Source organism: Ceratotherium simum, chromosome 29 (assembly GCF_057802395.1).
Source record: "Ceratotherium simum simum isolate JZ-2026a chromosome 29, ASM5780239v1, whole genome shotgun sequence".
Classification (NCBI taxonomy): domain Eukaryota; kingdom Metazoa; phylum Chordata; class Mammalia; order Perissodactyla; family Rhinocerotidae; genus Ceratotherium; species Ceratotherium simum.
The window spans coordinates 1192029-1219176 of NC_141928.1; the positions used below are offsets into that span (position 1 = coordinate 1192029).

The window sequence follows — 27148 nt, forward strand, 5'->3', positions numbered from 1 at the left end:
TCTGGTTGCTGAGCGGCAGAGAGCACACACACACACGCGCAGTAAAACAGGAGAGCTTTATGGTCGGAGTGAAGTGTGGAAGGAGAATGGAAGGAGATGAGTGTCTGAGAACCTTCCCGGCTGCGGCCGAGCGCAGGGACAGGTGCAAAGCAGGACACCGAGGCCAGGGAGAGCCTCCCCCGGGACAGGTGCAAAGCAGGACACCGAGGCCAGGGAGAGCCTCCCCCGGGACAGGCGCTGGTGCTGCCTGGCGTCTGCACAGCCGTGCCCGGAGGGTCCAGGGGCTCGGGCGGGCAACCGTGGCCGGGCCGCAGCAGGAAGCGGAGCCCACCCGCATGCGGCGGGCCTGGGAGAGCGCGTGCGGTGGCCAGGGGCGAGCAGGAGCCGACGGCGCCCCGCCCTGTAAACAGCCTCGCGGGCCTCCTTGGCCTCAGTCCCATCCCTGAGAAGCGGGGGGCCGCTGCCCGCAGAGCCCACCAGACCCTCCCTGCAGGGGCCCCCTCTCTGCAGGGCGGGCCCAGCGCCCCCAGCAAACCGTGGCGGGCGTGTCGCCCCACCCGGCCCCAGTCATTGGCGGCCAGGCCTAGAGCTCCTCATAGTCCCCGCCCCCGCGGAGGTGGCCGCCCGGGGCCCCGCCCCCCAGGAAGGCCTCCAGTTCGTCCACGGCCGTCCTCGGCTTCTCGGTGCCGCGCCGCCGCCGCCGCTCCTCCCGGCCCTCCTCTCTGTCTCTGTTCCTCTTGTGCTTGCTCCTCTTCTTCGCCGCCTTCTCTTCCTCCTGCGATGGGGGCGGTGGCGCAGTGGGGTCAGGCGGGCGCCAGGAGCCCACAGCCCAGGACCCCTCGCCCCTGGCTCCTGGGAGGGGGAAGCGGGCGCCTACCTCTTTGCTTTTCTTCTTCTTCTTCTTCTTCTTCTCCTCCTTCAAGGGAGGCCTGCCCTCCTTATCTGCAGGGATAAGATGCAGCGTCAGCTCCCTGGGCCGCGTGCGCGCGTGTGTGGTGGCCTGGGCCGGTGGCAGGGGTCTCTGCAGATGCCCCATCTCAGTTGGTCCCTGCGGGAGCACCGCTCAGTGTGCACACCCCAGCCCCTCAGACTTTGCCCTGGGGCTGGGTGCCCAGCTGGCCCCAGCTACAAAGGTGACCTGAGGGACAAACCCTCTTCAACCCCAGGACAAGCCTGGGAAGGTCTTTTCCTCTCCATTTTGGGGACAACAAACTTCCGGACATGTCCCAAGTAACTCTGCTCATCAGGGCAGAGCTGGGCTCAAGTGGCCCAGGGTGGAGGGTGGGGACAGTGCCAGGGAGCCGTGGAGCTGGCCAGGGCCCCATAGAACCATGAGTGCTCATCAGGCCAGGAGACCACACCAGCTTCTTCCGTGGAGGGCCACCCATGGAGGGCCAGACTTAGGTACACACGAGCTCTCAGCCAGCCCACAGCAGTGCTGCCTGCGCCACCAAACGCCTCCTATGGACACGTGGTCAGGTGCCCCCAGCTGCCCATCCCTCTGGCCTGGTCCTGGCCTGCAGCCCTGTGACCCCACAGTGTGGCATGTCGTCAGAACACAGCTGGACCCCAAACAGGGCAAGAAGCACCTGGGACGGGGCTTCTCCAGAAACCAACAGCCAGCTGGCCCGGCCCTGCAGGACGGCCCCGCTGCTTGGAGCCCTGTGCTGCTGACCTCACTCCTGTGCTCTGAGGGTCCCCAGGGACACAGGGACAAGGAGGAGTCAGAGACATGCCCCCTTGGGCAGCGCCAGGGTGAGGTCCGCGGCCCACGTCACCCAGCGCCCAGGCAGCTACCTTCACCGCTGCTCCCCTTGTAGCCCGTCTCCTCCAGCCCCAGCCCGAAGAGATCCGAGTCGTTCTTCAGTCTGAAGGAGGGGATGGGGGGCTTGGGAGGTGGGGGCGGCTGGGCAGGCCTGGCGTCCTCGTCCGTCACGTCAGAGGGGTCCTCTCGCACTGGAAACTCATTCTGGAGAGGATCAGGCAGGTCGGGCTGCCAGCCCCTCCCCAGCTCCCTCCCTCGGTCACATAGCCCCTGTGGGGCTCTTACATTTCCCAGCAGGTGACAAGCTCCCTTGTGGGGCCCCCACGCTTGACCCACGATGCCGCCAAGCGTAGTCTCGCGCTCTCACCTCTGACCCGCCACCCCCTGCCCACCATGGGTCCTCAGGGCTCCGAGGCAGCCTGTGCACCAAGTGTCCTCACCACTCTCTGCTGAATGTCCGAGTCACTCTCGAAGTCGGGGTCGTCCATGACGAAGGACAGCATCTGGGCAGCGATGGGCCCCTCGGGATCACTCTCTGATGACACTGCCTGCTTGCCCTTCCCCTCCTCCTGCCCTTGAGAGCCCTTTGTTGGGGGCTTGGTGCTACCTGGCCAGTGGGGCTCCGCAGCCCTGGGAGCTGCGCCCCTGTGCGGCCTTGAGGCCTTTGTGGAGGACCTGCAGGAGGAGGAGATCAGGGGGCCTGCGGCAGCCTCTCCCCTTGTGAACCCCGCCCCCTCCTTGGGGCCCCTTGCTGGGCACCCCCCCATATACCGTTTGGTTTCTGGCTCAGAGCACTTCTGGGGAGCCAGGACAGTGGCATTGGGGTGCCCTGCCACCTCCTCTGCTTCCTCCTCACTGGAAAGAATTATGTTTTCCCTGGGGACAGGGCCTGTGGGCAGCAGGGGCCGGCCAGGCGGCTTATCTTCAAGGTCCACGTCGTCTTGGAAAGCTGCCACCATCGGGTTCCCTCCTGGGGCCTCCCCATCGCTGCAAAGGAGAGGCAGGGCGGTCAGTGGTCACGAGGGGGGATGGAGCATCCGGCTACCCACCCTGAGCTCCGGGCACCCATGTCCACACGCAATGGACGTCCCCTCTGCGCCAGGCAAGAGCACTGACTGCTAGCTGCTTCACCCTTCACGCTCATGAGGACGGACCTCGAGGGGGACCTGTTTCAAGGCAGTGTCAAGGGCGCGCCGCGGAGCGGCTCACTGGCGTTGCAGCAGGAGCAGCGGCAGAGGCCAGCAGGAGAGGGGTGTGAGGTGGGGGCCGAGGAGACAGACAGAGATGCCACCCGTGCAGGGGGAAGCCACAGCCGGGCCTGCTCTGTTTACATTTGAAGTGGGTGCTCTCCTGCAGGGTGGTGGGGGAAAGCTGTGGGGCCTGCACATGGTGACGGGCTCAGTGATGCTCAGGGCACTTGAGGAGGAGCACAGTGCTGGCTTCATTCTGTTGTTTTGTGTTTTTGGAGGGATATGGTGACGTTACAGATGTGTGTGGGGAAAGGGGCTGGCAGGCCTGAGGCCCAGAAACTGACACTGAGGGGCAGGGAGCTGAGGGTGGGAAGCCAGGCCTGAAGTCTTCCTGCATGGCCCTGACTAGCCCCACCACATGGGGAGAGAAGCTGGCAGCTGCTCTGGGGCCCTAGGGCTCCTCTCCCACCTGCCACAGAGGGCGCGCTGACAGGTGCTCATGGGTACCACAGAGATGCACATTCAGGCCACCTGTGTCCTGGGCCAGCCTGACACTGTGAGCTTCAGAGTTGGACTGTGGCCAGAATCCTTGCTCCCTCTCTGCAGGTGTGGGGCTCATGGAGCACTGAGGCCCAGCAGCCCTGGGGGGCCGTGTCTGACGGTCTAAGCAGGCCTTTCCCTGGCATTCAGAGCTCTGGCCCAAGCCCTTCTCTCAGCTCCTCCAGCCACAGTCCTGCTTTTGTCTTCAGAGCTGAGCTGCTGCTGAGCTGGTGGGGTGCTGTGCCCTCTGCTCACCCAACGCCAGGGAAGTCAGCAGAGCCCACACCCAATGGGGGGCCAGGAGGAAGCCGAGGGCCAAAGCTGAGAATGGCAGCTGCTGCCCACGTTGCCTTCAAGGGCACAGGCCCCCAGCCTTACCTGTCGCTGTCCTGAGCAACCTTGGCTCCAACTTTCTTCTCGTCCTTTAGGGGGGCTGTGTCCTCCAGGAAGCTGCGGTCAAGGCTGTCTTCAGGAACAAAATCCTCCACATTCTGGACTTTTGCTGGGGCCTCTGCAGCTGTGGCTGGCTCTGTGGACAGCAGGAACCAGTTCCCACGTGCTCAGCGCCCACCCTGGGCTGTGCTCGGCCCGGCTGTGCCCGCAGGACTGGGACACAAGCAGGGGTGCAGGACTGGGCTGTGGGGCTGCCTGCCCAGGGGAAAGGGTGGCCTGCCCCAGTCTGTGAGCGCTGCCAGGGCCAGGAGACGGTGCTGTTCACCACTCAGGCCACCCACGCCACCTCCGGAGGGGCTGCTCCTGGGCCTACCTGGGGAAGAAGGGGCCACCTCGGCAGCCAGTGAGGTTCCAAACAGCCGGGAGATGATGCTGCGCCTCGGGGGCGGGGCAGGGACCGCGGGGGGTGCAGGGGGCAGCAGGACCTCTGGTGGGGATGGGGGGGAGGGGCAGGCTGAGGGGGCATGGAGGGGTGGCTGCGGGGCCGGCTGGGGTGTGCTGGGGCTGGAGCTCCCTGTGGACATGGCGCTGGGAGGCACCACTGGAGACTGGGAGCCCGAGGACGGGCTCTGCCCATTGGCTGCCAGTGGGGACGCGTGGCCGCGGCTGCGTGCCTCCATCACCTCGAGAAAGCTGAGGGAACAAGGAGCAGGGCATGAGAAACCCACCTTCCTCAGTCTCTTCCTCTGAGGTTTCTCAGAGCATTTCTGTTGCTTTGTGGAAGGTGGTCACAGCAGTGTCCCTGCCCGTGGGCTCAGCAGCCCTCAGAGACCCTGGCGTCAAGCAGAGCGTCCTGTGAGGGGAGGTGTCTGGGAGGAGGGGGTGGGCCTAACAGGCAGGAAGGGGCCTAAACCAGGGCAGCCGGCACCAGAGGCTGAGTCTCAGAGACAAGCCCTACTGTCCTTGAGGCTGAGCAGGACGGCGCTCCCTAAGCCCGTGTCTTTGGAGGCAGGCTTGCAAACAAAGGGTCTGGAATGAACAGCTGGCCCCTGCATGTAGGCCTTCCCTGGGGACCAGGAAGTGGGTGTCTGGGCTGGCCACCCTCACCACTACGTTGAGACTTGAAGGGATGGGATGCGAAGGAAGGACAGGCATGGTGCTGGGTTCTGGTGCAGGCCAGGAGTGCCGTCCAGCTTCTGGCCCAAGGCCTCAGCCAGTCCCCCATCTCCTAAAGGCTGGTGGTGGGGACACTGCTGCCGAGCCCCCAAGCTCTCAGTCCAAAAGGAAAAAGCCACCCCACTCTCAGTCAGAGGAACCTTGTAGAAGCCAGTCAATCCTGCTCTGTTCAACAGCGCAGGCAGCCGCTTGCCAGGGCAGGGCTCCCTCTTGTGGCCAGCCTGGTGGCTGAAGCAGTGCAAGTGTTCTCCCCCAGAACGACTCCTGATGTTTCCAGAACCACATCCAGCTGGATGTGGCTCCGGGAAGACCAAAGGCCCTTCTGCAAGTCCCTCTAGGGACAGAGGGGGACGCTGGGGGGCGCATGGGTCTGCTCTGCTGCAGCCAGGGCCCACGGTCCAGGCCACGAGCACCAGTGGGCCAGCAGCCTCTCATGCCTCTCCCAGGACCCGACACTGACACTGAGGTGCTCTCTCTGGGAACCAAACAAGCAGCTGTTCTGAGGGGCAGTTCAGGGTCACGCCTTCCCTGAAAGAGTCAGCGCCTCCCCCTGCAGCTGTGGAAGGTGCATGGGGACCCTGAGAGGGCCACCCCCCCACAGCTGCTGCTCCTCACCCACTTGGCCGTCTTGCTGCAAGGGCACACGCTGCTTAGTGCACAGGCACAGCTGGGGAAAAGCCCTGCTCTGAACTCCCCTCCTGCCACAATCAAGGACCAGAAGGTTCCGTTCCCGCCCCACACGCCTCTTCACCACCAGCAGCCCTCTCAAGGTCAAGGAGCTCTCTGAAGACCCTGCTCTACACTGGCATTAATCTGGGAAACAGCTCAGAATTGGGATAGCAGCCTCAGCTAGAAAACATCAGGGGAGCTGGTCTCACTGGGGCCTTGGACAAACATGCGGCCTGGGTAGTGGCATCCAGTGCCACACGCCTGGTGGGAGCAGGTGAGGCTGGTCTGGACAGAGGCAGGTGGAGCCAGGCAGCAACAGCGCCAACGGCTGTACCCAGGCCTGCATGCCCGCATCCTCCACAGCCAGGCAGCTGTCTGGGTGTGGTGGCCACACAACCTCTCGGGTGAACTGCCAGTGCCACAGTTACACCCACAGGCTCGGAGCCACTCATGGGTCCTGTCAGGCCCATTAAAGAAGGCCCAGCCCCAACGTGCTCAGTGGGCAGGGTGGTGGCAGGGCCTCGGGGTGTCTGACCTCCCTTCCTCAGGGAGCATCTGGAGGAGCCAGGCATCTGCTTCCCACGGTCAGGTGGGCTCCACTTAAAACTTACCTACTTGTTCTACATAGCGCTTGTCATACTCGAAATATTTCATTATTGCACATTAACAGTGAAGAAGCCTGCTACAGGGGAGAAGAGAGGCCACCGGCCTGACTGCCCAGCAAGGGCTGCCCTCAAGATGGTGGCTGGGCCTGGACTCTCCTGCCTGCGCTCTGTTCTTTGAGCACCGTCACACTCACAGCTGAAACGACTTGGGTTTTTGGAGCAACGCGACACTTGCAAGCCGACAGACCCCCTGGAATGGGTGGGGCTCCCTGCTGCTGTCTCACCAAGTACAGGCTCAAACTTGAGGTGGCCCCTGGGCCAACGTACATGTCATAGTTCTGGTCCTCAGTCTCCTGCTGCACTGACAGCTCCTCCAGCGTGGCGTCAATGTCTAGCTGGTTTGTCTCCAGCTGCCGCAGCAGCGTCTCTCTCTGCAGAGAGGAAGCAGAGCGATCTGAGCAGGAATCGTCCCTTCAGCGAGCCCCCACCTTCAGCCTTGCGTCCCCACTCGCCAGCCCTTGATGAATTAAAGGGCAGCTGAGCACAGGGGGCACAGGGCTCGGCTGCCCAAAGACCTGGAAGCCCAAACGACCTCATCCAGGTGTCAGCATGATGCTCAGCTGTCCGGTGTGGCTCCGGGGACAGATGTCAGTGACGTGAGCAGACCACCCAAAAGACAGCGCACCGTCCACACAAGGTGCCCCCAAGGTTTGAGACGCCCCAATGCTTATGAGAACACACACTCTTCCTGCCAGCCTTTTCCCACTCCCAGCGTGGGCATGCACCACCTCTGGGGTCAGAGGTCAGGTACAACTTCCAGCGCAGAGCATCCTGCCGTTCCATCAGTGACGTGCAGCACTGACTGCCCGGTGACAGGGAACATGGGGGCCGGGCGCTGTCCCCGGGCCCATGCTGGGGTGTTTCCCTTGGGATTTGTGTGCGTGTTATACTTGGATAACAAGTTAAAAGGAGCTGTGAGAGCAGTATCGAGCAACACTCAGGGTCCCGAGGGAAAGAACAGGCGCACAGTGTGGGCTGGTGCCTCTGAGAAGTGGACACACCGGCTTTCCTCCCCACTGAGAGCAACGCCAACCACCCCAGCCAGCAGGGTTCCTGTTTCTTCCAAAAGAAAAAAAGGGAAGGGGAAGGGAGAGACTGTCACTCTCCCAGGCAAGTTCCACGTCCTTCTAGAGAAGGAACGGAAGCCACTGCAGCTGCAGAGGGCCATGGGCCACCATCCTGGGGACAAGCTGCACGGGTATCGTGCCCTGTGCTACGTGGCGAGAAGCGCAGCCACCCCATGGTCTTCTGCCCGAGAGCCCACAGCCCCGTCTAATGTCAGACAGACCCTGCACCAGGCCCACCTGAGAAACACAGCCAGAGTGGCCTCAGCAGAGTGACCGCCACGTGCAGGGTGGGGCCCGGGGCAGAGAAGGACAGACAGGAGGTGGATAAAACCTTGTGTTTAGGGAAGGGACCAAGGCTGGTTCCACGGTTTTGACAAAAGCACGTGGAAACAAGGGGGCTGACGTGGGGACCTGAGTGAGGGGCAGAGAAACCTCTGCCCTGGCTCTGCAACTGTCCTGTCCATCTAAAATCACTCCCAAATAAGTTTATTTAGGAAAAAAAACCAAGCAGATGTAGCACTTGGGCCCAGAGAGTTGCAAACCAGGCACCAGCCTCCACAGCAGGAGGGATGCGGGGGTGCTGGGGGCCGTCCCTACAGCTGTTGGCCAGAGAAGGACCAGGTCCACAGTAAGAGTGGCTGGCCCAGCCACCGGGGGGCATCAGTGGGGCTGGGGAGGGGTGTGGGCACCACAGCCCTCACCTGGGCGCTTGGGATCAGCATGCACACCTGCACAAGGGCCAGTGAAATGCCATGGCAGCATCAGGGCAGAGGCTGGGGGAATCAGTGCAACCACTCGTCCAGGTCTCTGGTGCTCGGCCCAAGAAGGGCATCTCAAGGATGCCAATGTTCTGCAGCTGTGTGTGGGGCTGTAGAAAGGCCCAGGTCCCAGGACCCGGTAGAGGGGAGGGGACAGGGCAGGCCATCCTGGGGCCACCAGCGCCAGCACACCAAGTCCTAACTGGAGATGGTGCTCCAAGCAAACCACCCAACTGCCCCCTCAGGGCTCAGGAGGGGGGTCCCACCCCTGCACCAAAGTAGTGCCCCATCCCCCACAGGGCAGGCTCACCTGAAGCTGCAGAAATGGAATATTAAAGAACTTATGAAGGTACTTCAGGCCAAAGCTGTTCTTCATGGAGGACTCAGCATAGCGGAAGTAGGAGGAGCCTGGGGGCCTGTGTGCAAAAGAACAAAGATTCCAGAGAGACTGCAGCGGTGGTGGGCCCAGGGCAGGGCTCTGAGTCACCTTCTGCAGGTGACCACCCCTGGGGGCGGATGAGGGCCAGGTGGCCCCACAGCCTTGGGGCCTAGACCTAAGCTTCAGTCGGCTCTGGTTAACTGAGTGCCCACAGGCAACATTTTGACTGGGCTCGTGCCCCCGGGCCCACACCCTAAGGCAGGGGCCTCGTGGCACCATCCTCAACATCTAGCAGGGCCCCTGGCCTCAGAGAGGGAGAGAGGCTGCCCCCACCTGGGCCTGCTTGGTGCCAGGAAACCAGCTGCCCACTGTGGTCCTCAGCCCCAGTCCCCTCTTGTAAAGTGATCTTGCCCTCTGCTGCTCACTCATTGCCTGCAGCCTGGCTGGGACGGCCCTCCCGCCCTTTCTCCAACTGGGTCCATGTCTCCACCTCTGAGCTCACCCCGACGCTGTGCCCTCTGCCCAGGTCTCCCCAGACCTCCATGTGCCTGCAGATCTCGCTCGTCCATATGGTGTGGATGGAGAGGCTGGACCTGGGGCCACAAGAGCAGGGAAGCCGGGCGGCAGTCAGAGCACCTTGGGACTCGGAGCTGAGCAGCTGGGTGGGGGCTGGGCCTCATGGCCGAGGAGTGCCAGGGCAGGTGGGGCTAACGGGCACAGGGGCCTGGCCCCATGCCAAGGAAGTCTCCCTGTCTGCTGTTGTCCTGCCCCTCCACCTGCTCCCTGGGCCTCAGCAGGGCACCCACCTGTCCAAGTTGTCAATGAAGTCGCGCACGTCGTCAGGCAGGATGACGCGATGCTCGCCCATGTCTCGGTAGTTCCCCAGCACACACACAGGCACGTGTGTCGGCACTTTGGGAAGCTCCCGGAGAATGTAGTTGAAGGTCCTTGGGAGGCACAGGCGAGAAGAGAGACTTGCCTTAATTGGGCCGTGAGATCCTGCCCTGGCACCCGCACGCACACAGAGCATTAGAAGATGGCATGGCCAGTGCCCGCAGACCCCTCCCCGGGTCGGCACCCATTGCCCTGACGTTCCTTCGGGTTTGCCTGGGTTCCCTTCCCACGTATATCCTTTCTTGACTTGTCTTTGCACCCGTTCTGCGGGGCACAGCTGTGGCCCACAGGGCTCACCGAGCTGTCCCTTCTGCTGTCTCAGGACTTTGTTTGTCAGTGGGTGTGGGGGGGTCTTGCACCATCTCCTGGCACAAGGCCCACACCTCCTGGGGGGCTGAGGGGCGTTCAGCCCTACAGGGTCACCCACATGTCTTCCAAATGGCGCACAAGGAAGAATACGAGTGTGACAAACTTCCCTAATCCAGAGGAAGGCAATACAAATTAGTGAAAAATACAGCACGCACCATGTTCACACACACACACACACATGCTTTAAACCGCTAACAAAGGGCCCAGGGTGTCTCTGCCCTCCTGCTGGGGGGCGTCTCCTGAGCCCACGGCGCCCTGTGCACTGACATGACTGGCTCTGGCCCACAGGGCCCAGTGAAAGTGCTGGCGAGTCAGCGGCGTTCTGCATCCTCTTCGTATGGAGGGGCTCTAAACGGTGTCTGCTGCCACCACTCAGGCACTGCCTGAACCAAGCACGCTGATATTTAGGGGTCCCAGGGCTCCGAGAAATGGCCCCGGCCCCAGCTGTCTCACCACGCCTGGACCCCCCCACCTCGCACCACCTGCTCGTCAGACACTTGCATCCAGGTCTCACAGCCATGCAGGTGCGTCTGCCACCACGCCCCTGTGCCTGCGCGCTGGCTCCTGCTCGCCCTGTACCTCCCGCCCTTCTTCACACCCAGCCCAGGCGAGCCTCACAGGCACAAAAGGCCCCAGCTCAGCCGCTGGCAGCTCTCCTGAGGGTCCTTCTTGGCCTTTAGGCCACTGCTCATCCAGCAAAGGCTATAAGGTGCTTTAGTGATGCTGACAGCCCTCCCAGAGCCAAGTGGCCATTAACAGTGTCTACGCCAGATTCCACACAGGAAACGCCACCTAATAACCAGTGCAGCTCGTAGAGAACGCCAACTTCCCTGCGTGCACCTGAGAAGAGTGCGGCTGCTTCTCCCACAGGCGTGTCTGTGACTCGTGTGCTCCACCATCCTGCTCCGTACACATGCCTGATGCACTGCTGCCGCCACCTGGGGGCTTCTCAGGCGCGTGCCAGGGTCATTGCAGATGGCAGGTGCTAAGGTGTGGGTCCCTGCAGGCCGGTAGGGCTGGTGGAGGCTGCATCAGAGCCCTCAGACCCAAGTCACTGATGGGCGCCCCGAGGGTGACCGTGTGAACCCCTGGAAGACCCACGCATCCAACTGTACTGTGAACATATCCTTAAATAAAAGCAGTGTCTACACAGGTGTGCACAGAAAGATCCCAGTATTGTAAAAAAAAAAAAAAAAAAAGAACGCGTGCATGTGCACCATTCAGAAGAAAAGCTGGCTGGCCTCCACAAGCGACAGCCGTGGCCGTCTCTGATGACAGCATCGAGTTTCTCTCTGTTTCTTGGTTTTTCTACCACGAACGTGGATGACGTGCGATAATCATCATCTAACTCAAATAACAGGGTGCACACCCCACAGGCCATTTCTGAAATAAGCTCTCTTCAGGCCCTCCTTCAGTATTTCTGGAGACTTCCATTTCTGGTGGCATGCAGCAAGGTGTCCACAGAGCAGGCCTGGGGCTGTGTCCCGAGAAAGGCTGGCCTGCAAGCCTGCCCGGTTGCCACTGGGGACTCTCTGCTGTTCCTGGCACCAGCTCCCTGGGGAGGGGCTGGCTGCCTGCACCACTTGTGCTTCCAGGAACACCTGCTTTCCTCCCTGGCGCCAGGCAGGACTGGGGCACCGAGTCTCAAGAGCAACCCGCAGATGCCAGTTCACATGTGTCATGTCGTGTCGTGTCGTGCCGTGCCCCTGCAAGCCCCACGTGACCCCGTGGAGAGGCCCCCCGCACCCCCACCAACTCGCCCATGCCTTCCCTTTGCCCATCTGCTCCAGAGCCTTTTGCTGTGACATCTTAGCTGGCATCCTCCTAGCAGTCAAAGAATGTGGGGGCTCTTGGGAGCCACCAGCACGAGTGGCCCCTGGATTCTGCCCAATTTTCGATGGTGTTTTCAGGAAGGACTGTGGGGCTGTGGGGCTGTGGAAGGTGCATGCCTTGTCTGCCACTCTGAGCCAGCCTGTCCCGGGCCACCCTCCAGATGTGAACACCTCCTGACCCGGCCCCATGTCTGCAGGCACAGATGCCCAGGGACATCCAGGCCAGGGCTTCTGTGTGGCTGAACTGCCAGCGTGCGTGCTGCCCGCAGCTGGCCCTCAAGAAGCATTCAGCGCCAGCAGTGATACTGGTGTAACCACCATTTGCTGGACCATGGGGGTGGCCCTCGGGGTGGGGCGGTGCCGGGAGCCGTGATGGCCAGTGCCCTCTTACCACTGCTTGGTGATGTCGAACATCATGACCACCCCGTTACAGTTCTTGTACACGTCCAGGAACTCGGCGTCCAGGGCCATCTCGGACTCCGCCTAGGGACGAGAGGGAATTGGGCATAAGAGACGGTACTCTGGTGGGTCCCACAGGTGTGAACTCACAATCTCCTGGAAAAGGCTGAACAGGACTTTTACAATCTGAAAATATAACAGTTTTTTCATTTTGGAAAAAAGTATGTAAACACAAGATTATCTAGTGTAGGGGTTGCAAAACTTTGCCTCAAAGGGTCTGGCAGTAAACGTTTCAGGGTCCGGGGCCCCGTCGACTGTGCCCTCCATCTGGGGTCTTCTCCACTAGCTGTCAGCAGCATCTCGCCCTCAGGGCTCATGAACTTTCCCCACCCAGAAGGACAAGAGTGCTGGAACAGCCAGCGCCCCAGGGTGAGATGTGCATTCCAGAACTGAGGAAAATGTCTGCAGAGAACCTTCCAGAGCACACTAACTGGGCTGCTGCCATGCTGGGGGCAGTGGCCACGTGCTACACAAAGGGCCAGACAGACCTGGGCCCGGCAGGCACTCAACCTTCCTGCTCTGAGGGGGAGCAAGGAAGCTGCCGACCGTCCGAGGCCATCTACGGACAGAAGGACCATCTATGGACAGAAGGACCATCTACGGACAGGAGGACCGAGAGCAGGGCTCCTGGAAACAACGAGAGGGCTTCCCCAGAACGGGAAGAGCGCTGGTTTGCTCCCGACTTCTTTGTGTCCAGGGAGGTGGCCGCCGCCTCCCTGTGGGAAGGGAGCTGCAGCAAGAGCTCATTTGGAGCCACTCACGCCACGTGCATCAGGGCCACAGCTTGAAGGCGTGTCCTGTGCTTTCAGGGGCGGAGGCCTCTGTGACGGGGATACAAAATGTAGCCGTTCACCTAAATACCTCTCCGGTCACTCAGCTCAGCACTGGTTTGGCAGGTGTCATGTGTGGCAGTTAGCCAGGCGAGCCCAGCCACCCCAAAATGCGACCACAGGCAGCACAGGGGTCCTGTGAGTTGCTGGGACGGCCAGGGGCCACTGTGTCCACCTGTACAGCTGGAGTCCTCAGGAGGGCCCAGGACGGGCAGGCAGAGAGGTCTGAGGAGCGGGCATCTGCTCACAGCCCCCACCCAGAACCGTGGGCCACGTGGGATAGACGCGGCTCACCTCCTGGGGGTCGTTCTCCATCTTCAAGCCATCGCCTCGCTTTTTGCATTTTCCTTATTGAAAGACAGATAAAAATTATGAGGTGATGCTGGGCTCAAGGATGGCCCGAGGGAGGAGCACCCCCTCCCGTGTCCCACTGTCCCCCACACCCCGAGCTCCAGTAGGCACCATGCTCAATTGAGCTGGAGGCCCTGGGAGCCATGCCCCGACCCGCTGGCAGCAGGATGTGGCAGGGTCCCCAGTGAGGCCTCTTGGGCAGCTCCAGCTGCCCTGACCCAGCTGGGAGAAAGGCCCAAACAGGCTGCCAACAGCCGGGCCTGGACTTGAAGGCATCTGCAGGCCCAGCACGGCTCCTTGGACTGCACAGGGAGACCTCCCCAATGCCTCAGCCAAGGCTCTTGTTCAAATGCGGCACCTGCTTCTGGGCTGACAAGGACCCAGCCCTGAGGTGTGGCTGGCTGGTACAGGCCTGGGCTGCAGCCAAGGCCAGCCTCTGAGGTGCTGCCTTTGAGGCCACAGAGGCTCCCTGAGCCGGTGCTAGGGACAGAGGAGCTGGGCTCCGGCAGAGCTGCAGTCGGCCGGCTCTGGTGGCCCCTGAGCAATAAGGAGCTCCGAGGCCATCACCCTCCCTTTACCTCTGGGACATCCTAACTGAAGAGGAAGGACTGCTACCACCCTGGGAATCCAGGGTCCCCCGTCTCAGGGTAGTGCTCTGGGTAACACTAACAAACAAACCTCCCAGAACAAACTGGGGTTCGTTTATCAAAAACCAACCCCTGCCTCTTTCAACAGCCGTTCTCTGAGCTTCTCAGCACCTCCTGACCCCGTCTCTAGAGTTGGCCCCTTGTTCACACTCACAGGCGCCAGCCACACTGCACCCTCCTGAGTGCTGGCAGTGCTGCCGGGGTGGGCGCCCTGCACACAGCCCTGCAGACAGGCAGGCCCGCTCCCTGAGCTCCCCAGAACACTGCTGTCCAGCCAGAGCCCAGGATGCGCCTCCAGCACCCAACAGTCTCCGTGAGCCACCGCTGCCAAGCAGCCGCGAGGCCAGTGCTCCAGGAGAAGTGCAGGGGCCTGAGGGGTGGGGCCTTGGCTAATGGAATTGGGGAGGCTGCAGATGCAGGAGAACCCAGAGGACGGCAGAGCCCCTGAGGCTGCTCCCTAGGCGCCCTCCCCATCGGGCGCCTCCCAACGCACAGCTGCTGAGCCCTGGCTCGTGACTCACTGGGCTTTGCCTCCTCGCCAACTCACCCATTCCCCACCGAGGGCTTGGCTTCAGCTGCTGCCACCTCTCCCCACTCTGCAGACAGTGCTGAGACCCCGTCCAACAGGCGACAGGTTAGGGTGGTAGTGAAGGCACCTTTCCTTCCCACTCAAAAAGGTTCTCACCGGAGGGGAACTGGGCCACACGGAGCTATGAGGACGCCCAGTGCTCACGTGGAGCCCTGCACCCGGCCAGCCTGCACACGAGCCTGGGACCTCTCTCCTGCTGTGCAGTCTGCCGTGTTCCACCTCGTCTCCAAGCCACAGGGGACTCCGTGAGCAGCCCAGCCCAGGGAGCCCTGCCCCAACCCGTCACCACACACACGGTTTGAGGCTCATGCCTTACACAGGCAGGAAGCAGGGTGCTTGGAGGTTCCTGGGATGGGGCAGTGTCTGCTCTGCACCCCGGGGCAGGTTCCTCCAGAGGACACAACACACTGCCCGGACAGAGCCCCGTCCCCAAATATGGACCCCACTCTAATCCTGAGGCTTGGAGGGCAGCCCGAATGACAGCCTCCCCTCACATCCAGGACAGTGACAGGGTCGCAGAGCCGGCTGCCTTCCAAACGCCCCCAAGTCACTCGTGCGGACATGGTTTGGAAGCACAAGGCCTTTGCAGGCCCGACGGGGTTGAAAGAGTCCTGGTGGGCAGCAGCTCCTGCTGGGTGCTCCTGCTGGCTCTCAGGGTGTAGGGCTGCCTCTCTTGTCCTATCTGGCTGAATCAGTCCTCGGAACCCAAACCCACCCCCAGAGACATGGCAAAGGGGAGTGCAGTGTGTGTGTTCTGTACCAGGAACCACAAGCTCCTAGAAGACACAGTCTCCTGTGTCCCCAGAGGCCACGTGCATGCCTGTGGGGTCAGAGGTCAGACCGTGCGTGGCAGCACACAGGGTGCCAGCACCAGGGAGGAACGGGGGTCCCCCAGAGCATCACAGAGGAGGGACCTGCAACCTGAGTGTGAGGAGGAAATTCGAGATGACATGTCAATGGGGGAACATGCCCACCCCTCACCACCAGGGCATGTGGGGCGTGACCCTCGAGGTTGGCGCGGCTCTGTGTGTGGTGGAGTGCTTCCCTGTGAGAGCACGGGGACTCCACAGCCGCAGTGCCCTGGGAGCCAGCAGTCAGATGGACACATGCAGCCGAAGGGAACGGCTGCTTCAGAAGCCAAGGAGCTGGTCCTCGGCTCTGGGCATGGGGGGCCGAGAACTGGGGAGCTACACCAGCAGCGCTGCAGGAAGGGCTCCCAGAACAGCCCTCTGGGTTTGGAGCCCACCCACCTCCACAGGCCCGTGTCTGTCCCCACTGCCATGTACTCAGTCTCAGTGAGTGAAACACATTTAAACAGCAAAGACCAAGGTGCTCTGACAGGTCACTGCTGTGCATTCTGTCCCATCCACCACAGAGGCAGGAGGGAGCTGGCCCAGGACCCAGAGGCTAAAGGTAACAGCACCAACCTAGACCTCCCACAGCCCCTCGCTGTGCCCAGGAGCAGACACTTCTGGTCATACATGCGACATCAGACGTTAAGTCTGATGAGGAACCAGGATTCAAGGGACTGAGATGCCACGAAACACAGGATGAAGACACGCACACGTGGTGGCTGCCAGGACAGGGAGAAAGGAGAGCTTTTCTCTTTTACAGAACGAGTAACACGCTAAGGAGAAAAGTACTTGTAATAAAAAATCGACTTACCTTTGTCGACTACGTCCCAGACTTCCACTTTAACAATATCATCAGTGGCTAAAATGGGGAAAATATCACAATTAGGACCCAGTGTGAACTTCTGGTTTCACAAAGATGGGCTTCTAGGGGCTGTCCAGGTGTCTCTGTTTGTCCCACTCTTCAAGTGTGGGTCCCCCGCCAGGAGACACCAGGCCCTCCCTCGGTGCTGTGCCCAAGGGCGCCCAGCTCCCGACGGCCTCTGCATGTGCCGTGACCTGGGATGCTCCTCCCCAGTCGGTGCGCGGGCTCGTGCTTCTGCTCAAGCTGCAGTGAACGATCTCCGCACACCCTCAGCTGAGACACCCCCCATTTGCTGAAGGCATCCCTGGGGAGGCTCACCCCTGGCCGGACCCACGCAGACAGGAGGGATCTACACTCAGAACCCAGGCCTGAGCCGCCCCGGGTCACCAGGTCTTCCCAGTCCGTCCACCTGAGGAGCACGCAGCTGGTGTTGGAGTGGATCTGAACGTGACTGACTGTCCTCCTGACCCTACTCTTTGTCTGGCCTCCTCAGGGACTGGCTTCCACTTCACTTCGAAGGAAGTAGGATGGTCAGTGATGGAGGACCGGAACTCTCCAGTCGGTTGGTCCCAAACTTCTACCAAAAGCCTTCAGGGTGCAAGGCCGAGTGGGAGCTAGCCCAGGACAGGCCTCTGCCAGCGGCCAGCACGGCTGTCCCCCAGGTTTCCTGAAGCTGCTGGTCGTCTTTGGGGCTCCATCCTCCTTCATAGGAAGGGCCTGTGCAGCAGTGACTGTCCCATCTCCTCCTTGGCAGCAGTCCTCCCCCTGGGTGTGCGGCGGCCGAGGGGGCGGACCCTAGGGATGGCCAGTCTGGTCTCAGAGCCCAAGTGCAGGGACAGCAGGCTCATCCCCCACCCTGAGGGTTCCAAGGGGAAAGGGAGAAGGGGGAACCGCCATGCACCTGCCCCAAGCTGGGGGCCTGAGAGGCGCCCGCTGCTGCCAGCTTCACCCTGAAGTGGAAGAGGGTGCCGTGGGAGGGTGGGGCTTCTCTGTGCCACCGCCAGCCCCCAGCGGTCGAGCAGGGGCGACACTGCAATCCGTGCAGCTGTCCCAGATGCAGCCTGGTGGCACCAAGTGCAGGTCAGAACAGTCTTCTACAAAGGCCCGTGGGTCCTGCTCTGACCCACTAGATTCTTTCCAGTGAAAAGTAATGTCTACAATGGCTCGAAGGCCTTTTGCTTTCCTGATTCCTGACCATACAGAGGAGCTCCTCAGCTCCCGCAGCACTGCCTGCCTTCACTTCCCTGCGGAGGCAAAGTGTCCGCCGTCCCCGCGGCCGAGGGGCCTCGGGGGTGTTCGTCCATCAAGTGCTCTCGCAACAAAGCATCTCCCAGGGGCTCAGGGGCTTCAGAGACTCTGAAGTGAAGAGTTGTGGCTCAAAGGGACCGAGGAATCCTTTCTGCTAGGCGAGCGAACGTGGGACCCAGCACGCTGGCTGCAGCACAGAAGCCGCAGCCCACCCTGGGGTCCGGCTCCCCTCAACATCACTCTCGAGTGTTAAAGCGGGAGCTTTGCCTTTTCAGTGTCTCTAGAATCGAGAGTTGCTCCTTTGACCCAGCTCCCCAGGCGCCCCCACACCGCTTTGTCTGCTTCTCTGGACCAAGTCTCCCCTGGGAGAGGGGATTTCAGGGTGGCCCAGAAGCAGCTTTAATGAGTGCCCCCATGCTAGCCCCTCTGAGTTCACCAGGGGCTCCCACACACGGACCCTGTTCCCATGACGACACTGCTGGGGAAGGTGTCTCCAGGGAACTGGGCCCAGGGAGGGCGATGGAATGAAAGCCCCCACAGAGAGGCAGTGCCTGTGCTCAGACACCAGGGAGGGCCCTCACCGGCTCCCTCCCTTCCCGCCCTTCCCCGCGGGCCCTCACTTTTGTAGTTCCAGTGGATGCTGGTGACCTGGATCTCCTGCGTGGGGATGTACTCCTCCACAAACTTCCTGCCCTGCAGACGGTGCCACAGCGCGGTCTTGCCTGTGTTCCTGTCTCCTCGGATCACTATCTTCACTGGGGGAGAAAGGACAGATCAGGTAAACAAATCAAACTAACTTCACCGATGCAGTCTGTGTGCCACACCCGTTTTCTTCCCACAGACCAGGGCCTGAGTGCTGGGGTGGGCCAGGGTAGGTGGGCTGGGAGATCCCCGAGGGGGCAAGGCCATCTGCGCAGCCTGTAGAGATGAGAGCCGATGGTGCACACTTAGTGCACACTGTCAGTGCACATTCAGTGCACCAGGGCAGCCAGGGCCCTCTCTTTCCCCTCCCGTTCTGCAAAGGAGGACCCTGGAGGCATTTCGTCCTGGGCGGATGGAGTGATGCAGTGTCAGACTTTGTACTCACAGGAAAGCGGTCTCCCCTAGAGCCAGATGCCCCGGGGACCCATGGCTCCCAGGGTCTGGGTCAGGCTGTGGGGTGGCCTTGACTTGGCCCTCGGCCTGGAGGGGTTGGGGGTGATGGGTGCTCTCCTTCCACAGCTTGCTAGATTTCGATGGTTTGCTCTTACCCTACTTTCCTGCGGCCGTGGTATTTTTAGTCACAATTATACAGAACGCTAGGCTTTTCAAGACCACACATGTAGGGTTACAGCACAAAGCCTGTGTTCTGTCTTGCTCACTCAACAAGTATTTCCAGAGCAGCCCGCCTGTGTGCCAGGCGTGAGCAGGCACCTGTGAACAAGCCCAAAGGCAGCCCAGCACTCAGACGTGGGAGGTCAGAGCAGGGTGGGGGAAGGCCCACAACGTGCCAGCGGGACACTCGGGGGCAGAGGGCACGCAGGGGCCAGACCCTGCAGCACCACACAGGAATGTGGACTTCCTGCTGCCTCTGAGCGTGAGTGCCACGATCTGGTTTGTTCTGGAAAGATGAAGGAGAGCAGTAGGAGTGCCGTACAGAGCCAGTGGAGCAGGGGGGAGGACAGGATGGAGCTGATGGCCTTTGCTGGGGGACTGGCCCTCAGGGGAGGGGAGATGGTGTCAAGAATGACACTGAGGTTCTGACCCAAGAAACGCGTGGCTGACAGCACCCTTTAGTGAGATGGGCAGCCTGCGGGAGGAGCCTGAGGTGCTTATGGACCTCAGGCAGATGTGGAGAGCTCAGCGGGTCAGGCCTCGCAGGCTGTGTATACAGTGGACGGTGCTTCACACATGGGGGCTGGGGAGGCCACCAAGGGAGCTACAGAGGGGGCTGAGGCCCGGCCCATCTGGCTTCTCTCTCCCCGCACCACCCTCCTCCTCCTAGTTCAAGGCCCTTCTACTCTCAGACACTCACTTCTCCTTCCATGAAACTCAGCTACCAAGTCACTTTCCTTACCCCATTCCACGTTCCCTCCGAGTCCCAACTTCAGTCGTCAAAACATATTAGTTGTTTCCAGACTTTAAACATCTCTAGTCAGATTTCAAGGAGGCACTTCTTCCACCCTCTATCGTGTCACCAAACAGGACACAATGGCCATCCCTCTCAAGGTCATGGGCAGTCTAGCCCCGATTCCGGCCAGAAGCCAAGGACAGACCTAAGAGTAAAGTCAAGACAGCTGGTGCTACGAACACAGCTCTGGGGAATGCTCAGCCCGGGACATGAACCCAGGCTGCCCGGTGGGAAGCGGGCTGGCTTAGCAGAGCTCCATGCACACAGGAGGGGCCCTCGCCTCTCTCCCTCATTTGGCGGAAACGAGGCGGACAGAGATCTGCAGCCTCACCTCCGGGGGGCAGGCCCCAAATGTCCCCAGGAGACCATTGGCCAGGCCGAGGGGAGGACAAATCCAGGGCGCCAGTGCCTGGACCTTCCTGGGAGCAGGCTCTTTTCTCCCCACACGCCACTTTTCAGATGGCCACACGCTTCCTCCACGCTGCAGCCTGACCTTTCCCCAGCTTTTGGGAGGCAGGTCCTTTTTCAAATCTACTTGGTCTTTTTGTATAGCCTGTAGAGTCCTGTTGATGCATCCTCAAACCTCTTTTATTTCTGGAAATACCCCACCCACACTGACTCGATACTCTGTGACCCTGACATCTTTCGAGGCCGGGCTCTGACAGTGGCTGCACCTGCGGCTCCACACCTGCGGCTTTATTTCCTTTGTCTTCTGATTTTTGGCTAGCAGCTCATCACTCTTTGGAACTTCTTCCGGGGGATGGCGTGGAGGTCTGGGCTGCAGCTGCATTCATCAGAGAGTGTCTGTGATTCCTGCCAGTTACCTGGAACACTACCAACCTGGAACATCTTAAGTTAATTCTTCATTTGAGATTTTTTTGACCACACAGATGATGCTGAGGCACACACACTCGGAGGTCAACGTGGGCTTACCAGCACTCAGGGAGACCCCCTGCATGCAGGGATCTCCTGGTGGCCAGCCCTTCTTGATGGGGTTCCAGGTCTTCCCTCCTGCCCCACCCCCGACTACCACGCACTCCCTCCTCAGGCGAGGCAGCTTCAGTGCCAGCGTCCCACCCAGGACCCACTCCCTTCAGTTTTGAGAAAAGTGAAACAAACACCTCTACATCCTTCATCCAAGTTCACGAACCGAGTGACGCATTAGTGCTTTTCTAAATGTTACTCCAACTTTTAAAATTATTTTTAAGGGCAGGGCTGGTTCAGGTTATCAACTTTATCATACTGCCTGAAACAGAAGTTGGGTGCTATTGTAAGAGCCACTTTTCAGTCTAGTGTTCAGTTTTTTATGCATAAAAGCATCTTGACAAAGAGAAAACTCATATTTCTGACTTTATGTTAATTTTATCCCTAAAGAAGGGCTCATAGCCGCCCTGATACTTTTCATTTCTTTTTCTAGTGCTGGGCAGAATTCCACACACCAGGGAAAAGCTCAGTGAAAGTGGGGAGTCCTCATCTGGTCCAGATTTTAAAAGGAATCTTATGTCTCAGTATGACATATGGATACAGGTTTTGGCAGATACCCTTAAACAGGTAAAAGAAGTTCCCTTCTGTTCTTGGTTTCCTAAGAAGTGGGTTTTTTGGCTTTTTTGTAAATCATGAATGGGTGTTGATTTTTATCAGATCCTTTTCTTGCACTGATTGAGATAATTTTTTTCTCCTTTAACCTGCTTGTAAATCATATAATATATATTGTTAAACAATCCTTGCATTCCTGGGGTAATCCTAATTGGTCCCAATGTAATAATTTGTTATTATTATTTTAACAATTTTCTAGACCCGATTTCCTAATCTTTTATTAGGTCTTTACCTCTGTGCTCAGAGGTGAGATGGACTGTTACTCTCCTTTCTGTGCTGTTCTGTGTTCTCGCACCAGGGTTTGCCAAGCTCAGGAGGTGAGCCAGGTGCTCTCCCACCTTCTGCATTGTCTGCATCAATCTGATGCTGCTCTCCGAACGACTGTTAGGACCTGTGTGGATTCTCTGTCTCATCAAGTAAGGTGGAGAAAGTCATGCTCTAGGACACTCTCCCTTCTACGTCTTCAATTTACTGGCACCAATTTATTCCTAACGTTTTACATTGTAAAACTGTTTGGCTGCAGTTTTGCACTCTTTATCACTCACGATATCTGTTTTGTTGTTTTTCTTTATTAATCTTCCCAGAGGTTTGTCCACTTGATTAGTCATGGACACACACACCTTGTAAGTTCTATTGCAATTGATTCTTTTAAAAAATCACTTGTTCCTGCTTTTTTCTTTGTCACTTTCTGGGGGTTGTCACTAAAATTTTTGGGGGTTTATTCTGTTGTTCTCTTCCTAGATTTTCAAACTGTATTCTTAGGTCAATGACTACTACAAGTATGTGGGGAGTTCACTACCACTGAATGATAAATGCTTTCTAATTTCCATATGATTTCTTTTTTGACCCATAAATTATTTAGAAGTGTTAAAAGTTTCCAAAAAAACAATTTGTCACTTTTTTGTTATTCATATCCAGTCTTACTCATTGTGGCCACAGAATGTGGTTTTCATGACATATTCTTAGGTGTTTGTTGAGACCGTCAATTTGTAGGAACATTCCTTGGTTTGAGAGGGTTCGGTGCAGATACCTGCTTCTCTTATGAGTCTGCAGTAACCATTCCTCCGCCTCCGCATCCTGCTTCCCTGAGCGTCTTGTCTGACGTTCCCATGGCTCCGCCAGACAGGACCACGGCAGAGTGGCTTTCTTGTGGTTAATATTTACCTAATGCTTTGTTCCCGACTACTTGCTTTCAACCTTTCTGTGCCGTCGAGTTTTGGTTGTGTCTTATCCACTACACAGCCAAATCAAAGAAAAAACCCAAGTCTGTGACGCTCTCTTCTAGCCGGCAAGTCTGCTTGCTGACGTTTACCGAGGCTGCTGACACAGGCGGGCACGCCCGCCCCACGTGTGAGAATTGTGAGTCACTGCGCTGGTCCTCCCTCCCCTCCGCTGCCTTCTGCTCCTTGGGCAAGGCTTTTTTATTCCTCTCTTTGCCTGGTGTTTATTTGGAAGATCTGCCATTTATTTCTATTCTTTGTGTGGTAACTCTTATATTTTTAACATTCACACTTGCTGTAGTAGAGTCTAAAGTTAATCAATGCGTCTCCTCTTAAATAATACAAGCACTTTTGAAAGCCTTAATTCTGATCAGCTCCATCCTGGGTTATGCTGGTTTCCACTATTTCAGTCTCTCCTTCTATTTTCCCCATATTAATCTTTATCAGTGATTAACAGAACCGAGGCTTATTGAGGTTTCAGCACATATGCACCCATTTCTGTGCTTCCCTCTGCCTTCTGAACCTGACTCCCATCTCCGGAGCTCCATTTCCATTTGCCTAGAGTGTCCCCTCCAGTGTTTACTTCAGCAAGGACCTCTGCACAGTAAACTGTCCATCTTAGACTGGAAGTGAGTTTAATCATACTCACTCCTGAATAACTGCTTCATTAGGTATAGATTTCTAGGCTGACAAGGGTTTTCCCTCAGGCCACTAATGTTACTGTAAACTGTGTTATCAGTTTATTGGCTGTTCCTCTGAAGACAGTCTTTTTGCTCTGGCCGCTTCTACGATTTTTCTTTTGATTTTGATGTTCTGAAAATTTCCAATTTTGTGTCTAGCTGTGGATAGCTGTGAATGTTTTTAAAACTCTGGACTTGGACTTCTTGGATTTCTATGTATTTCATGAATCCAGTGGCCAGGGGTTCACAAGTTTGGATCCCGGGCGCAGACCTATGCACTGCTTATCAAGCCATGCTGTGCTGGCGTCCCACATATAAAGTAGAGGAAGATGGGCATGGATGTTAGCCCAGGGCCAATCTTCCTCAGCAAAAAGAGGAGGAGGATTGGCAACAGATGATAGCTCAGGGCTAATCTTCCGCACCAAAAAAAAAAAAAAAAAAAGGAGTCAAATCAATCCCAGGACCTTAGACATTGCAAAACAAGCTGAATAAGTGATTTACCTGGAAAACCTTTAATTAAGATTCACCCAAGAAGTGGTAAGAGAAGCACGTGGCAAACTAGCTGCCTTACTAACAGACAGTTAGCCCTCTATTTCTAGTCTAAGTGAAGGCACCGCGCAGAACGTGCGTGGCGGGGCTCCACCGGCGGACCCGCGGACCTTCCCACCCTGATTCATTCGCTCATGTTCCCACATGTTTTTCTGCAAAATAGGGAATATTTTCTTACAAAACAAAAGCATAAGGTTTATCTCAGATGGAAATGATGCAATCCTTGCTGTTGGGGACACAGGTTTAAACCCTAATGTCGCCCTTTCACATGTCACCGTCATCTCACAAGGATGCAGCAAAAAACTCCCGACTGGTCCCCTGCTCCAACACAGCAGCCGCTCTTCTGCTCAGAGCCCCTCAAAGGCCAAGGGTTTCTCATTCACAAAGTCCCTACATGTTACCCTCACCTCTGGGGCTTGGCCTCCTGTGCTTCTCCTGGACCTCGCTCCATTGCGATCTCTCACACACTCCCCAAGGGTCTCTGCCCTGACTCCCTCGGCCCAGAACGCACCTTATGCACCAACACCACCACCACCACATCCTTCCCACCTTCTGCTCCACTGTCCCCTTCTCCACACGCTGGCTCTGATGCTCTGTTCCCAGTCCCAATTGCACCCTGACCCTCACCTTCCTCTATCTGTTTTCTGCAGCCCTCTCTCCTCCAGGCAGGCTCCAGGTTACTTATTTATTATGTTTATCGCATACTGTCTCCTCCCACCCCGCTAGAATGTCAGCTCCACAAGGCAGAGACTGTTGTCTGGTTCTTCACTGACAAACACTCAATAAGTATTTGCTAAATAAATGAATGCTAGAGCAGGAAAACCTATAAAGGAAAACATGTCATATCACGGACAGCAAAGGCTGGGGAATTTGCAAATCAGCCTTACTGGGGCAGGTCAAATAATTTCCTAAATACAGCTGTTAATTTCCTAAAGGAAAAGCTCTCTTACCCTGAAATCAACCTTTCAAAAGGTTTCTTAGCGAGAAAGTATTTAAGTTCATTTTTAAATTCTAGCACTGAGATCGAGACTCTGGCTGTCCCAGTGTCTGGAGGCTTTCTTGGTGAGGAATGCAGTCCTGAGCAAGGGCAGTCCTGACCACTTCCACAAGACTGGTGTTTCTTCACTCAGGAAGCTGCCCCAGTTCACCTTGTCTACTAAAGATAGCTGATAAAGTGTGCCCAACTGCAGGAAAAAAGGTAGACCAACTCAGGTAATGTTCTCTCTTCTACTTTATAGGAAAATGACTTCCAAACCAGGACCATGGTCTAATGTCTCATTCAGGTTTTGACTTTAGGTGTTGGTTCTAAATTTGATGTGTATGTTGGGATTCTGTGCATGTGTGACATGAGTCACTTCTCACTATCACGGCAAATTTAAAAGATGATGACCTATCTGCCCCAGGAGGACACCGTTCTACAAGAGATAACTCATATACTTGGAAATCATCAACTCTTACCTATGAAAATCCTGAATCTCTAATTGTCATATTGCAGGTTTGTTCCTCTAAGTAAGATATTTTGGAAAACAAATACTAGAAATGTTCTAGTCTACTGACTAATGAAGGAAATTAAAAAGTTTCAAAATTGTATATTATTCAACTATAAGGACAACATCCCTCTAAAATGTAGTTTAGGTACAAATTCCAATTTCTCTCAATCTCACAGCCTTTCATTTAGTCCTAGGAGACCATAACCTGTCCCCCAACCACCTGAGGTTGGGTTTTCTTCTCTGGAACAACTCCATTGCCCTTTTTACTTTTTACTCCTGCCCACCCAGGAAGGACTAGGGGGCGTGCCCATCAGGGAGTGCTTTTCAGAAGGTGAACAGTTTCCAGCTTCCAGGTCTAATTTCCAAAGGACTAGGATTAAGTTTAAAATAACAGCGTAAGTAACAAAATTAAACAAGGGACCTAAACGTAGATACTACAGATTTGTGTAAACGAGTATTTTACCTTACTGTTCTCTCCTGTGCATGTGAGAGAAATGCATACAAAATTCTGAGTAGAATACATCTAAAACGACCTCTCTTTAAAAGGTGCACTAAAGTCTTTCCAATCAGTTTCTTAATATCATACATTATCACCAAAATATATCATCATAGAGACCAGAAGGCTCCCCTTAAAGGAGCAAAGAGGAAAAGTCCAAAATCTTGTGGCAACGTATGGCAACACTGGAGAAAGAATTTAAAAGCAGAGAACAACATAAAAAGCCTTTCAATACTGCTAGGAAAAAGCCAGCAAGATGGAAAAACTTAAAAGAGGTCAAGAGGATGATCAGCGAGGAGCTACATAACTTACATAATTTATAACAGAGGACTGGAAATGTCTTAGGGCTCCTGGGGCATCTGTCAATTACCTCTCCTTACCACAGAAGAGAAGTCGCCCACAGTAACAAGCGCGAGTCTCCGTGCCTTCTGGAGCTTTTCTAAATATATCCCGTACAAACGCTTCTTAAAAAGAAATGAGGGCAAGAACGTGTGGCGTAGCTGATATTCCGTGCTCAAATTGAATACCAAGTGTACAAAGAAAAATACCATAGCTCAAACTACCAGAGCCAGCTGGATTTCACCGCTTCTCCGGCAGGTTATCACACAGTTCATGGAAGTGTCACAGACCACAGATCTTTCCCCGCGTTATGTAAGAATCTCTCTTAGACGAGGTCACCTGGGCCAATCGGGGCACCGCAGAGCGCACCAGAAACCGCCTGGACGATTTTTACTGTGCAAACTAAACACACAGATTTCCTATCGTGCCAGCATTCCTCGAGAATAACCCACCAGTCAGAGGAGAGCGCCGCGGGCCGAGACGTCCACTCTCCCGCCCTGGAGTCCTCCAGGACCTGGTCTTGCGGCCCGGCCTCACCCCCCCGACCCTAGGTGATCACCCCCAGGGTACTCGCACCGCGCTCGCCACAGGTAAAGGTTCAGCGCATCCTCAACACAGACCGACAGGACCTGCCACTATCTCTCCGCTAACGGCGACGCTCCCCGGAGGCCAAAGGGCCCTCAGAGCCTCCTGGGCCGGGCGCGACCCGCTTTCTGCCCATTCTCCGGGCCCGGCCCTTGGACCCTGCTTTCCGGGTACCCCCGACAGGAACCCCCGCGCCCGGCCGCACTCACTGTTGTACTGCACGCCTTTCGCGAAGCGCCTCTGCAGCGCCTGGTTCATGGACTGCAGCCCGGCGGGGATGTTCTTGTCGCGGCCGGCAGCCTGCTCCGATCCCACCAGCTTCTTGAGCGCGGAAAACATCTTCCCGCTCCCACGTCCGAGCCCGGCGCGGCCCGCGAGCTCAGCGGCGGCGGCGGCGGCGGCGCGGCGCGGATCGCACCATGACCTGGGGCCCGGCGGCCGTGCGCCCGCCTCGAGGGCGGCTCGGGGGCTCAGCCGCGGCGGCTCCGCTCCGGCTCCCGCGGCCCCCAGAGCGGCCACCCTCCGCCCGTCAGCGCTGCCATCTTG

The 27148-nt window shown here is 57.5% G+C and overlaps 1 protein-coding gene across 1 annotated transcript; it reads right to left on the reverse strand.

The window, feature by feature from the left end:
- Positions 1 to 37: 37 nt before the first annotated feature.
- On the reverse strand, positions 38 to 27136 carry RABL6 (RAB, member RAS oncogene family like 6). The gene is made up of 15 exons (XM_004423664.3): positions 26812 to 27136; positions 18158 to 18292; positions 16239 to 16286; positions 13281 to 13333; positions 12089 to 12180; positions 9409 to 9549; positions 8534 to 8639; positions 6666 to 6769; positions 4262 to 4581; positions 3874 to 4024; positions 2537 to 2752; positions 2206 to 2440; positions 1798 to 1969; positions 878 to 942; positions 38 to 775 (listed from the first exon to the last, which is right to left on the reverse strand). The coding sequence occupies exons 1-15, from the start codon at positions 26939 to 26941 to the stop codon at positions 584 to 586; spliced, it is 2160 nt and encodes a 719-aa protein (XP_004423721.2). The 5' UTR covers positions 26942 to 27136; the 3' UTR covers positions 38 to 583.
- Between the last annotated feature and the right edge of the window lie 12 nt (positions 27137 to 27148).

What these genes read in the sequence shown, in the direction of transcription:
- RABL6 (XM_004423664.3), bottom strand. Translation starts at nt 26,941, where the DNA reads ATGTTTTCCGCGCTCAAGAAGCTGGTGGGATCGGAGCAGGCTGCCGGC. An exon ending in GAAAGGCGTGCAGTACAACA is followed by an intron (nt 18,293 to 26,811) that starts GTGAGTGCGGCC and finishes TTTCTCCCCCAG; the next exon opens with TGAAGATAGTGATCCGAGGA. An exon ending in CATCCACTGGAACTACAAAA is followed by an intron (nt 16,287 to 18,157) that starts GTGAGGGCCCGC and finishes TCCCCATTTTAG; the next exon opens with CCACTGATGATATTGTTAAA.